Source organism: Athene noctua, chromosome 22 (assembly GCF_965140245.1).
Source record: "Athene noctua chromosome 22, bAthNoc1.hap1.1, whole genome shotgun sequence".
Taxonomy (NCBI): Eukaryota; Metazoa; Chordata; class Aves; order Strigiformes; family Strigidae; genus Athene; species Athene noctua.
Genome location: NC_134058.1, coordinates 8,677,732 through 8,690,491, shown reverse-complemented (window position 1 = coordinate 8,690,491; position 12,760 = coordinate 8,677,732). Strand labels below are relative to the sequence as shown.

At 54.6% G+C, this 12,760-nt stretch overlaps 2 protein-coding genes across 5 annotated transcripts in view; both read right to left on the bottom strand.

Annotated features, from left to right (window-relative positions):
• The window catches only part of LOC141969099 (peptidyl-prolyl cis-trans isomerase H-like), a 50,616-nt gene that overhangs the window by 32,451 nt on the left and 5,405 nt on the right, over positions 1-12,760 (bottom strand). The window contains exons 7-9 of one of the 4 annotated variants that reach the window (XR_012634990.1): positions 10,135-10,274; positions 9,646-9,734; positions 9,284-9,421 (exon numbers count right to left, since the gene is read on the bottom strand). The exons of 2 other annotated variants lie outside the window; for them this stretch is intronic. Coding sequence is in view for 1 of the 2 variants with exons in the window: in XM_074924532.1 (XP_074780633.1) it covers positions 9,731-9,734; positions 10,135-10,274 (144 nt within the window). In the remaining variant the exon portion in view is untranslated. Of the gene's footprint in view, positions 1-9,283; positions 9,422-9,634; positions 9,735-10,134; positions 10,275-12,760 lie in introns of those variants that run through there. One more of the 4 variants, XM_074924532.1, reaches the window with a different exon arrangement.
• On the bottom strand, positions 5,644-9,253 carry LOC141969091 (uncharacterized). The gene is made up of 6 exons (XM_074924518.1): positions 8,930-9,253; positions 8,087-8,239; positions 7,597-7,773; positions 7,012-7,244; positions 6,278-6,387; positions 5,644-5,819 (listed from the first exon to the last, which is right to left on the bottom strand). Exons 1-6 carry the CDS (start codon positions 9,251-9,253, stop codon positions 5,677-5,679), a joined length of 1,140 nt encoding a protein of 379 aa, XP_074780619.1. The 3' UTR covers positions 5,644-5,676.

Sequence of the window (12,760 nt, the reverse complement as noted above, 5' to 3'; positions counted from 1 at the left end):
GTTAAAGCCACCGGGGCTGTTAAAGCCGCTGGAGCCGTTAAAGCCGCCGGGGCTGTTGGAGCTGGATAATTAAAGTATGGGGGCGGCAAGTTATCTAGTGGTTCCTGTTTATCATCTTTCTCTTCCTCCTTTTTATTTTTATCTCCTTTCTCCTCAAACTTTTTGTCTGTTTTTAAGGTAAGTATTGAGGCTGGAAAATGACGTGAAGTCCTCCTCCACAATCCTGCATAATCACTCTCTTCTGCATTAAAAGGTTCCTCTGAATTAACATATTCATTTAAAGCTTGACAGATCCAAACTTCGAAGGATCCAAAATCAGGCCAAAAGACATGTGGTCGTAAAGGTTTCTTTGGCCATTCAACCATACAATTTCAATTTACTTTTTCCTTTTCTGGGGTCCCTTTGGTTCCAATTCTTAATCATTGTGCCTAATGGACTCTCCGGTGGTATGTCTAATAATTTGCTCCATTTCTTCTGGTCCTGGGTCTTTGATTTCTTCTGACCCATCTAGGAATTTTACAGTGGTAATTCCTAGAGCCCTGGGTTGCTGGTGAGAGTGTCTCGCAGGGGGCTTAGGACCTATCTCCCACCCACAAATCCTATAGGAATCGCTTCGGTCCTTCACAAGCCTATTCCCTCGTGGGAGATTGGAACCATGGTTAGAAGACCTCCACAATCGCTTCGGAACCAGGATCCATCTCAGTCAAACTCTCACTCACACACAGGCAACCGAATCCCACCCAACCGAAAGGTATACGCAACGCTTACGACTCTGTCTTCTTCGTCTGGATCTTTGCACGCAGAATTACGGGTAAAATAAACTGCTGCAGCTGGCAAGGGAGCTCACAAAAAAAATTAAGTACTTTGCTTGTCTCTGTTCGGGTTCAAGATGGTGTTAGTCCCCATCTGACTCAACCAGGAGCCACCTAGTGGTGGGGCGCCCCTCCTGTATTGTCAGAATGCAGGATCTAAGACCATCCCGGACAAGACCCCAATTGTTATAAATAAATTTAGACTCATCAAGATTTCAAACCAAATTCCAAATTTATTGTTTGAATAGAGACAAGCAAACAGCGCTGAGTGTGCCGGGAGTCTCCACTCCACCAAGACACACACACACATAACAAACCCGAGTCTTACTATAGTGTAGTCCTTTTACATATTCATGAGGATGGGCATGCTCTCTGAGGGGTCTGCGTAGTTGGAGTAAAGTTTCCCGGGCTTTCCTCAGGTTTCCATCATGGAGGGGAGAATGACTCAGCACAGGGAATGACTCAGCACAGGTGTTTTATCAGTCATAACATAGTCTGATCACAGCATAGTGCAAACATACTGCTGTCTGGTTTGGTGACGGAGGCCATCTTGGCTCCTTTCTTTAACAACAGCAACTGGCCTAAACAACAAGAACTATGTACATGAGACCTTATTTCCCTTAAACCTGTGACTACATGAAAAAAGTACAGAAGCATTTAAGAGTTCCATACTTAAGAGAGTTGCATCTTATCACTCACATGGGCACGAATTAGACAAACACATCTCACAAGGGGAAGATACGATTCACCCCACCCCTCTTCCATTTTCCTGAGTTTATCTACATATTCCAGACTCCGTTTGGGTTCTCACACACACACTTACAAGAGGATAAATTGAAAAAAAGCTGGTCAATAGTACAGCTGAAACAGAAATTTCCAACTCAGTCAATCTGGCAATTCTCCCCTGCAGTCCTCGTCATCCCCCAGCAACAGAAGCCCAAAACCTTGCAGCCCAGCTAACATTCTACAAACATCCCTCGCCAAACTTTAGATGTTCTCGGAGCTGATGCTCTGACTCTCCTCCTGCAGCTGGGAGGCTGTGGTGTCTCCAGGTGAAGCCACATTTAAGTAGCTCTCAGAAGGCTGAGAGGGGGATAAGCACAAGGAGGAGCCTTGGCTTTCAGCTCCTCCTGCAGGCTTCGTGTCTTGCGCAGCCTTCAGGGGGCTGAGCGAGTCTGGCGGTTCTCGTGATGGGAAGCTGAAAAGCACAAGGTGGTGCAGCCAAAGTTCTGAACCTCTCCCTCACCACATGCAGAGAGGCAATCCCTGCCTCCTCCGTTTACCCCACGGTACCTGGTACGGGCAGATGGCAACACCTTACTCTGGAGTTGGCCTTCAGAGAAGTTAACGCTCTTCAAGTAACAGAGATTTCCAAGGAGGAGGTGCGTGTCAGACCCCAAATTTCCACCTAGTCTTGGTCTTTACAGTTCCCCCAGCTCCACTGACAGTTCCCCCCATGAACTCCAGCCCCACTGAGGTACTAATCATTGGTTTGTCCTCTGGGTCTGAATTTAAACTCAAAACCCCACCTCACTAGCCCAGGTGAAACAAACAGAAAGAAATACAACAGAGTGGAACACACAATCAGTTCTTTCTGCCAGGCCCCAAACAGCACTTTCACCCTTAATAGCTCATTTCCAACCAAACTGCGTTCCCTCCAAATTTCAAAATGCACCAACAAACTTCCAAATCCACCTGTTTTATTTGAGGAGTTGGCGAAACACAATCTTGGGGTTTCCTGGATTCTTCTTCATTTCTTCCCCCAAAGTTCTTCATAAACTTGGTCAATCCCAACCCGAGTGTTTGGGGAAGGCAGATCTCCATTCAGTTCAGTTTAGTCGACATTATCCGTCAGCTTGGTCTCACCTTTTTTGGCTGACAAAAGTAACTTTCCCAACCACACCGCTCTGTGTTACTTCTCCTAATTTTAAAGCTGACTTAAAACTAACGTCTTTGACAACTCTTGAAACCGCCAAAGAGCCAAAGTGAAACTTCTGTCCTTGTGAAAAAGGATCTCCTCAGACAGCAGCTCGGGGGTGGAGCAGTGTGCCAAGGGCACTGAGCTGCAGCTCCCCAGAGTCCCCCCTCTCCCCTAAAGCCGCCGCACTCTGGGTGTTTGCTGCCCCTTTCCATCCCAACCCAAGGATCGATTCAGCTCTTCTCCAGCACCCTCAGCTGCAGCTACAAACACCACACCACGCTCGCAGGAGACATCAGCTCCTGCAGCCCGTCTGCTGAGCACGAGCCCTCTCAGAGTCTCACCTCCGTGTTGGGAGTGTGGATGCCCCTCAGCGTGGTCGGTGTGGTGGGCACGTGGCCGGGGAGCTGGAGTTTGCTCTCCTGCAGCCGCACCTTCTCCTCATCCACGATCTTCACTCTGAGCACGTTGCACATACAAAGCACAAGTTATTTCCCTTCCAGCCACGCTACGTTCTCAGAGGAGCATTTTCCTTTTCAACCGCATGGAGTGCTAAGGCTTGGACAACACGCCCAAGCCAGAGTTGACCTAGAGATGAATCCTGTATCTTTTGTAAGGGATAACCTTTGTGCTAATAGGTATTACAGTAAGTTGTAACAAACCACCTATTCTGATGTAAAAAGTGCAAGTATTGAAACCTGAACAACAGGCCCTGAGCCAAAGCTCCTCACTCTGCACGTAATCATCAGTGAAATATGTATGGAAGATGTAGCCGTCTTGAGTGTACATTTATCTTTGTTTGTGTGTGGATAAAATAACAGGGTCATGGAGACAGTTGTCTGTCATTGTGGCCTGATGTGAGCCCCTGCACCTAATCCAATTAGATAAGCAGGGAACTCCCTGAGCTTCTCCCTTGAGCCCTGGCCCGGCTTGGGGGGAACCTAACCTTTTCTTCAAGAACATCGGCATCCTGATGTGCCGAGGAAGGAGAGTGGTGGGGAGGTTCTTGGAAGACCCGCTCCGAGAAGGGATCAGGATGACGGGGCCCAAAGAGTGGGGGTGAACAGAGTTAAATCCAGTTGATGGCCAGTCACGAGTGGCATCCCCCAGGGCTGGGTGTTGGGGCCACTCCTGTTTAACATCTTTATTGATGATCTAGAGCAGGGGATGGAGTACACCCTCAGTCAGTTTGCAGATGACACCCAGTTGGGTGGGAGTGTTGATCTGCTCGAGGGTAGGGAGGCTCTGCAGAGAGACCTGGCCAGGCTGGAGCGATGGGCTGAGCCCAACTGGGGGAGTTTCACTAAGGGCAAATGCCGGGGGCTGCCCTTGGGTCACAGCAACCCCCAGCAGGGCTACAGGCTTGGGGAGGAGTGGCTGGAGAGCTGCCAGTCAGAGAGGGACTGGGGGGGTGATTGACAGATAGCTGAATATGAGACAGCAGAGTGCCCTGGGGGCCAAGAAGGCCAGTGGCATCCTGGCTGGTGTCAGCACTGGCGTGGCCAGCAGGGACAGGGAAGGGATCTGACCCCTGTGCTCAGCACTGGTGAGGCCGCCCCTTGATGAGTGGGTTCAGTTTTGGGCCCCTCACCCCAAAAAGGCCATTGAATGACTCGAGCATGGCCAGAGAAGGGCAACGGAGCTGGGGCAGGGTCTGGAGCACAGGTCTGCTGGGGAGCGGCTGGGGGAACTGGGGGGGTTCAGTCTGGAGAAGAGGAGGCTGAGGGGAGACCTCCTGGCCCTCTGCAACTCCCTGCCAGGAGGGTGCAGAGAGGGGGGATGAGTCTCTGGAGCCAAGGCCCCAGCGCCAGGCCCCAAGGGAATGGCCTCAAGCTGCCCAGGGCAGGGTCAGGCTGGCTCTGAGGAAGGATTTCTGTGCAGAAGGGGCTGTTGGGCGTTGGAATGGGCTGCCCAGGGCAGGGGGGGGAGTCCCCGGGATCCCTGGAGGGGTTTTAAGGGTCAGATCGACATAGCGCTGAGGGACATGGCGTAGTTGGGAACAGTCAGTGGGAGGTTCGTGGTTGGACTGGGTGATCTGTGGCCTTGTTGAGTTTTTCCTCGGGACTTGTGGCTGGGCCTGACCTCCTGCTTCCAGAAAGCCACGCCTCAGGGCTGAGCTTATCAGGGGTCTCTGGAAGGGTGCAGGGGTGAGTCACCAGAAAGGCACACCCAGGGCTCCTGAGTTGCCCTGAAACACACCCCCTGTGAGAATGGGACACCCTGAGGCGGGGACGTACGGCCCCTCGGGTGCGACAGGGAGCCCGCGGTCGTTTCCCTCTACCCGAGGGAGGGGAGACTGTGCCCGGGGAACACCGCTGGATTCCCCTGGCCCTTGTGGGGCGTGGCCTCTCCTAGTCGGGGTTAACATCTGCTCCCTTCCAGCCGGCATCTCCGTAGACCTACACAGCAGGAGGTACAGGTTAAACATCCTCTACCTGCGTGTCATTTCCACAGAGGACGTATCTGTATCTGTCTCCGTGCCCACTCATTTAGTCGTTTCTCCACCTGCTCCAATTGCATGTATCGGCAGCTGGGGCACCCGTCACGCCTTGCCTCCTGCCCCACTGGTACCTGCACTACCGGGAGGGGAGGAGAGCCCTGTCACAGGTGCTGGGGACGGCCCTCAGCCGTCCCCTCCCTGTCGCAGCTGGCACCTCCTCGCTGCAGCTTTGGTAGTCAGGCTCACCCGAGCCTGCAGAGCTTCGCACAAGGCCACTGACCGGAGGCGGGAGCAAGGTCCACAGCGCTGCACTCCAGGGCTCCTCCGGACCGCTCACCCGCAAGGGCTCCACGGGCCACTGAGCTGCCAAAGCCATGCCTGGAGAGGCGGCTGTTCCGGGTGCCGGCTGTGGCAGAACCCTTTTTCCTGCAGGCCTCCATGGCTGCTTTCACTCGCCAGAATGGGGGCGACAAAGAATTTCCACCAACTTTCCTGAGTGTTTTCTATCACTTTAATAACTCTCCCTCAAAACTGTCACTGTCGGACAGTGTTGCCCCAGCAGGGATATCCCAGGCTTTGGTGACCTTTGGCAGAAGAGCAGATGTCCGGCGACAATCCTCACCAGATCTGGTTTTACGTTTACCGGTGGCTGGGAGAGAAAAAGAAAGATCCGATGTTACTTCCACAGCAGACCGAGCCCACAAAGGCAATGGACAACTCTCAACTGCCACAGGACGCTGTGAAGGTCTGGAGAGATTGAAGGCCTCCAGAGGAAACCAGAAGGGATGAAAGGGACACACACAACGGAAGAAATAAGATTTTCCATGTTTGACCATAAGGAGCCAACCTTCTAAAGCCCGTGAAAGAAACTCCAGAGGAAGCACTGTCAGGAAATTCTTCTCTGGAGATCCCGCTCCCTGTTCTGGGGTTCCACCTAACAAGACCTGCTTTATGCTCTGCAGGATGAGCAAGCAACTTCTGTCTCCTAATTCCACGTGACCAGGAATGACATGGAAAAGGCTTCTACGCTTTCAATATCTCAAGCCAAACCCAACCGTAATCCCTAACCCGCCCGAGCACTGAAGAATCACATCTGGAGCTGCTTACCTGAGCCCGATGGGTTGACGCTCGGTGCCCTGGCCTTGCTCGCACCTCCGCTTTCTGGCTGCAGAGTCTCGCCGCTGTTCCTGCTGGCTTCTGCCAGCCTCTCATTAGCCCTGTGAGAAATGCAGGAGCGTGCAAAAACGACTCTTGCTCACGGTGGCACCAAGCGGTTCCCCAGGTGTGACGCTGCACTGTTGGGCTGAGGAACACAAGACTTCCGAGCCACCCGCGTGTGCTGCTGCTCGGGCTTCCAAGCAGTCTGTGTGAGGTCTCTGTCAGACCTTTCCCAGAGGGTCGTAAGGACTCCGGGCTCTTTCCCTCCTCCCGCGGTAAACACAGACTGTTATCACGGACAGCAAAGAGATTATTTTTGCCTCACAGCCTCCTGTTCTGTCCCCTCTGCCTTTTCCCGTGTGTCTCCCCTCAGCTGGAGGGTAACAGCAGAAGGGAAAGGAAGCTCCTCTTTTCCACCATACGTGCAGCAAGAGGAGGCGGCTGCAGAAAACCTTTCCAAGAAAACTAACTAAACCACCCTCCAGACAGGCCTGATCGGCTTGGTTACTTCAGGGTCCGTCAAGAGAAACAAAACCAGGGCTCGGCAATGGGAGAGCCCAAGGTGGGCTCTGCAGAAGTGCACACATCGTGCTGCCCAGATCCAAGAAAGGGACGTGGGCTGGAAAAGCCACAATGAAAAGGGTCCTGTTGTATTAGGTGGGGAAAAAAAAGTTTGGACTTACTTATTCAGTTTGTTTCTGAGAACTCTTGCAACGTCCTCCATCACACAGAAACGCTTGTGAGAGCTCTTCAGTTCTGCCTGAGCATAAGCCAGGAGCAGGGCGGTCGACTCCTGCTTCTCCTGTGCTCTCTCCAGCTCGAGTGCCTGAGCTCTAATGATCTGCTCCAGCTCGTTTCTCCAAGAGGCGACAGTGGTGTTCATCTCTTCTATTCTGGCTTCAGCGGCTGCCTGTACCTAAAAGAGAAGATGCAACTTCAAGAAACGGGAAGACAAAGGCAATGCCCAGCCCTCTCAACAAACCTGCTCTTTCCGCCACTTTGACATAAAAGCTCTTAAACAGCCTAAACGCTGCCTGGACGAGGAGCAGCAAAATGGCTGCGTGTTTTTCACGCCCACTGGTCCCAGGACACACGACACACAGACTCTGACGCAGCCTTTTGCAGCTGCCCGCCTTCCCTACGGGAAAGCCAAACCCACAGCACTAACAAAGAGAACCACGTGCCCAAGACAAAACCCCCAGAAGTCGTGAGCGCAACCACAAGAGGACGCAACGCCGACGACAGATACCAATGGTACATGAACTGACCTGCAAAAGCTGACTCTGATATCGCTTCTCTTCCTGCTCTGCTGTGGTGTGAGCTGGGCCAGGAGTCGCCAAGCGATCTGACAGAGTTGTCACCATCTGTCCCATCTCCTTATTTAGAGCTTCCAGCCGCAGAAATTTTTGGGACAGCAGCTCCAAGTCTGCGGAGAGTTCGCGCACCTGTACGTGGGGAAAAAGAACCTGCCTTGAGCAGAGGGGTCTCAAGTCTCGGTGAAACTCCATCAAAGGGATGCATCGAGATCATGGCTGTCAATGCACTGAGTTTGTATTTCAACCCAGGGAAAAGGCGCTTGGATTTCGGAAAGTACGTGCGCCTTTCAAGCCCTTGCCAACAAGATGCTCCAGCTTCCACCCATCCCTCCTTTCCAGACAGGCTCCGCGGCAAAGGCGCTCACTCCTCCTGCAGCATCACAGCACGTCCGTGCCTCAGAACAGCTTCAGAGACATTAACGTGTTGACAGCCTTTGTATACCTTGGCCTTCGCCTTGTCCAGGTCCTCCTGCAAGCGGGAGTTTTCTTCCTTCAGGCGACTGCACTGGTGCGTCGAGTCTTGCAGTGCAGTTTCTGCTGTGTGCTGCTTTCTGACAGCATCAACGAGCTCTCCTTGCAGCTGTGCCTCTGTTCTCTAGGGAAACAACGAGTACAAAGAAAAAGAAGCCCAAGTCCGTATTTTTACTTCCAGTTACTAGTTCACAGACCGAGATCAGTTTTCTAAGTGCATCGCAAAGCAAAGCCATCGCATCCACGGGAAGAAGAGGGCATCTGCACAGCTGATGGTCTCCAGCCATCCCTGGCGAGTGAAGACGACTGCAGAAATGTCATCACTCGGTGAAGATTTCTGTCTCCCAGCACATTCCCCTCGGAAGATGCCGAGACTGTGCCTTTGTGGGGTTTGGCTTGTTCCTTAAGTTAATGCTAAAATCTAACCGGAGGCCAACGCGGGAGCTGTCGTTGGACTGCAGCCCTTTCTCCCGTGATCCCAGCCAAGGCTTCCTAGAGCCAGCTCTGTGTATCAGCCTTCACGCCATTGTTCTGCTACACAAACGCAACCCAACGCCTGCCTCAGCGTTTCTACGTACGTGTGTGTCTATAAACATCTCAAGGCTTGTCAGAACCTTCCGCGATTCCAACAAAACCAGCGCAGAACAGAACCAAGCCGAGCGAAGGACTCCCGCGCACGTACCGCACACCTGCCGACTCTTAGAAGCGCCAGACGGCCTTGGGAACCGCTCTCCTTTAAGTCAGTCTTGGCCAGTGCTCACCTCACCTCTTTTTCTACCTTGTCGGCCTCGCATGTAAAGGCACCACCACTCACCATTCGTTCCTGGGCGGCCTTGTTCTGCGCGTCTCCCAGCTGCTGACGCAGCAAAAAGTTTTCACTTTGGAGCTCGGCCAGTTGTTGCTGCAGCTCTTCTGCCTTCTTGGTGACATCTTCTCTCTTCTGATCTTTCATAAGGCAGAGATCATGCCAGTCCTCTGTCTGCCTTTTGGACCTTTGTAATTCTCTTTCTGCCTGCTCTAAAGCCGATGTCTTTTCCAAGAGGGCTTTTTTCAGTTGGTCCACTTCCTTTTCCAGCCCATCAGCTTTTCTTTCGGCTTTGCTCAGCTGACGAGACAAGCTCTTGTTTTCTTCTCGCATCTCAGTGACGTCCTCACAGAGCTGTCCTTGCACCCGAAGGCACTGGTGACATTCTGTCAGACACACTTGCGCCTGGACACCTTCTGATGGCTGACGTGTCCCAGGGCTCAGGTGGGAAGGGGATGAATCTGACCCCACCGTCAGTACTCGGGCTCTGACATTTTCTGCCTGTTCAAAGTTACAGAACACAAATGGACAGCACTTAGGGAATCAGCTCAAACCAGGAGACAGCAGCAGCATTTCATACAACCAGAAGAGGACTGTCAGCTGCTTGACATCAGATGATCAAAGAGTTTTCAATAACTCTGCCTTAGACACGATTCATGGAAAAGTCTGGCTTTGCATTAGCACGGGAAGGAGGACTCGAATTGAAAATCTCTGGTTTTGCATACCTCCGGCCCAAAGCTCTGGCTCTCCTTGACGCCTTCTTCATCTGATGGCGACTTACGGACGGCCGACTCCAAGCAGGCGGCAGGCTCATCTACATTAAACACACATATTGTTGAAACCAGAGTGAGCTCACACAGCTCCTTGATGCCTACAGTGCTTTCCCAACCGTCGTGCTTCCAGAGACAACCCTAGCACAGCCACACACCCCAAAGCCAGGGGGACCTGTCAAAATGCAGATTCCAGACACGTCTCTTTTCCCTGTGCCAGGGGGATGACGGGATGGCTCAAAGTGATCAGCAATGAGCCCCGAAGGAATGAGCGTCTCGAGAGTTCTGCTTTGCAGGGACAAGGCCCGGCAGTGCACGTTTTCCTGGATCCTCAGCCACACCACATCATCATTTCCAAACGGCCCGTCTCCACGGCAAGCCGCCACAAGGGCAGGCGACAGGCCTTCTGCCCATCCCTCCTCCACCAACCCCGGAGAGTCCTACCTGCTCTCGGCAGGGCGGGTGCACACCGCCTCGCTGCTGCCCCACGGGGAGTGCTGGGTTCTGACACCCCTTTGGCTTGGCCTGGAGCAGCTTCTCCCTTCTTTTCCCGCCCTCGGGCGTCCACGGGCCGCGCGCCGCGCCTGGAGAGACAAAGAGCAGAGCCAGTCGTGGGCACAGCTCACGGCAAGGAGAAGGGCCCGTTGTTGCCCGCCCTTTCCGTGTTGACCTCCCTCGAGGACCAACGCCCCCAGGCACAAAGCTGAGCCCCAGGGGAGGAAAAGAGCCCCGGAGCTTCCCAGCCAGCGCCCGCCTGCCTGCGCCCCGTTACCTGTCGGCCTTGTCCCGGCAGTCGGTGTCGCGCTCCTCCACCAGCGGCCGCGCTGGGGCCCAGTTGCCAGTGGCGGCTGCACGGTGCAGCTCGTCCCGTGCCTCTGGCGGCGGCTCATGGCCACCGCTGATCCTGGAGGACGCGGGACCCTCCCCTGCCCCCCTGCTCCTGTCCCTCCTGCACAGCCACCGCCAGATCCTCCTCATGGCCCGGCGGGGGTGGGCACTGAACCGCCTCCCCTCGTCTATCCCTGGGGACCGGTGCCAGGCAGGACTTAGTGGGCGCTGCCTGGTGTCGGCTGCCAACAGAGGAGCCAACCCCAAGGAGTGGCAGGGCACGGGCAGCTGCCTGCAGGCTCAGCCACCACCAGCAGCGGTGGCAGCACCGGCTGCACCAGTACCAGCTCCACCAGCGCTGCCACCAGCTCCACTGGTAGCTCCAACAGAACTTGCACCAGCAGCACCAGTTCCCTTGGCAGCACCAGCTCTACCAGTGCCTCCAGCACCAGCCCACTGACACAGCACTGGCAGCACCACCAGGTACTGTGTGTGCAGGGCCTGTGCCAGAACCCCTCTTGTTCTGTGCGCTGATGTCATAACGGGCTCGGTGGGGGCTGGGAGGGGCCCGTTGCTCAGGACCTCTCTGTGTGTGTACAGGCCCCGTTGCCAAGGAAACAGCCCCTGGTGCACGTGTCCAGGGGCACAGGGTTGCCCAAGGCCACCTCTCCAAGGTTGCCACCTCTCCCAAGGTTCCCACCTCCCTGTGGACCCCTGTCCTCCTCTTGCCTGCCAGGCTCGCCTGCGTGGGAGACAGACGGGCTCGGCAGAGCGGGCTCTCGCCAGCAAGGCTCCCTGCAAGCACAAGAGGCGGTGGCTGGACACGCCCATGTCCCTTTTTGTGCTTCCTGGGTTCTCAGCCTGAGTTTTGGAACACCCTGGACCCATTTCTGTGCCTCTCTCTGCATCCCTGGAGCCCTGGCTGTCGCTTTAAGGGCACCCCAAGTCCCCGGGCTCCATTTCAGGACGCCCCTACACCTCGCTTTGCTTTCTGGTGTGCCCAGTCCCCATGCACGTGCCTTTCGATGCACCCTGGACCTGTGGCTGCGCCGACTGGGTCTCCCCTCACCCCTCAATGCGCCTTTCGATTCACCCAAAACCCCCTGGTGTGCCCTTGGTGCACCCTGCAGCCCTCTGTTTGTCAGAGGCGCCTTTGGTGACATCTCCACACTCCTCGGGGGGCTCCCTCCTGCACCCCCGGTTGCAGTCAAGGTGACAAATTAATCTGCTACGAGATTAATCCCCTTGAGATCGAGCCAGTCCTCAAAGATTAGAGGAGCTGGGGGTGGCTGGACTTATCTCTTCAGAGCTAGGCCAGTTACTGCCAGAGAGGGCCATCCTGGACAGGGGAGGAGGGGGAGGTTTCTCCTCTGGTTTAACACCTGCCGGTTCTTGTATGGGGAGGATTTTAGGTGCTCCCTTCTCTCTTAGGGGTATGACAATAGGGATGTCTTTGTGCAACCCCTGCCCCTCGGCAGCCCTTTTGGCACACCCTGGACCCCGGGGCTTTTGGCCGCTCGCTGGCTGAGCCTTTTGCAATGTCCTTGCTGATCCCATCTGTCATCTTTTGGGGGCATCCTGAAGCCCTCGCTGTGCTGCTTGAGGGTCCCTGGACTCCTTCCTGCACCTTTAGGGGCACCCTGCTCACCGCGCTGTGCTGTTGGGGACAGCCCAGACCGCTCCGTGGGGCACACACAACCCCCTGCATGTGCCCTTCCGTGCACCCCCAGACATTCTGGGGGGATCCTCCAATCACAGAACGGTTTGGAATGGACTTTTAAAGGTCACTTAATCCAAGGCCTCTGCAATGAGCTGGGACATCTTCACCTCCATCAGGTTGCTCAGAGCCCCGTCCAGCCTGACCTTGACTGTTTCCAGGGACGGGGCCTCCACGGCCTCTCTGGGCAACCTGGGCCAGTGTTTCACTACCCTCCTCATAAAGAATTTCTTCCTTCTATCTAGTCTGAATCTACCCTCCTTTCGTTTAAAACCTTTACTGCTTGACCGATTGCTACAGGCCCTGCTAAAATGTTTGTCCCCGTCTTTCTTATAAGCCCCCATAAGTATTGAAAGGCTGCAATAAGGTCTCCCCGGAGCCGCCTCCAGGTGCCCACAGCCCGTGTCAGAGCTGTCGCCACCCACCCACTGCCCTCTCCCCACGACACCCAAAGAGCTGCAGACAACCAACACAGACAACTTCCAAGCCACCCACATGTGCTGCTGCTCAGGCTGCCAAGCAGGT

What these genes read in the sequence shown, in the direction of transcription:
- LOC141969091 (XM_074924518.1), bottom strand. Translation starts at nt 9,253, where the DNA reads ATGCGAGAAGAAAACAAGAGCTTGTCTCGTCAGCTGAGCAAAGCCGAA. An exon ending in TGGACAAGGCGAAGGCCAAG is followed by an intron (nt 7,774 to 8,086) that starts GTATACAAAGGC and finishes CCCCACGTACAG; the next exon opens with GTGCGCGAACTCTCCGCAGA. An exon ending in ATCAGAGTCAGCTTTTGCAG is followed by an intron (nt 7,245 to 7,596) that starts GTCAGTTCATGT and finishes CTTCTCTTTTAG; the next exon opens with GTACAGGCAGCCGCTGAAGC.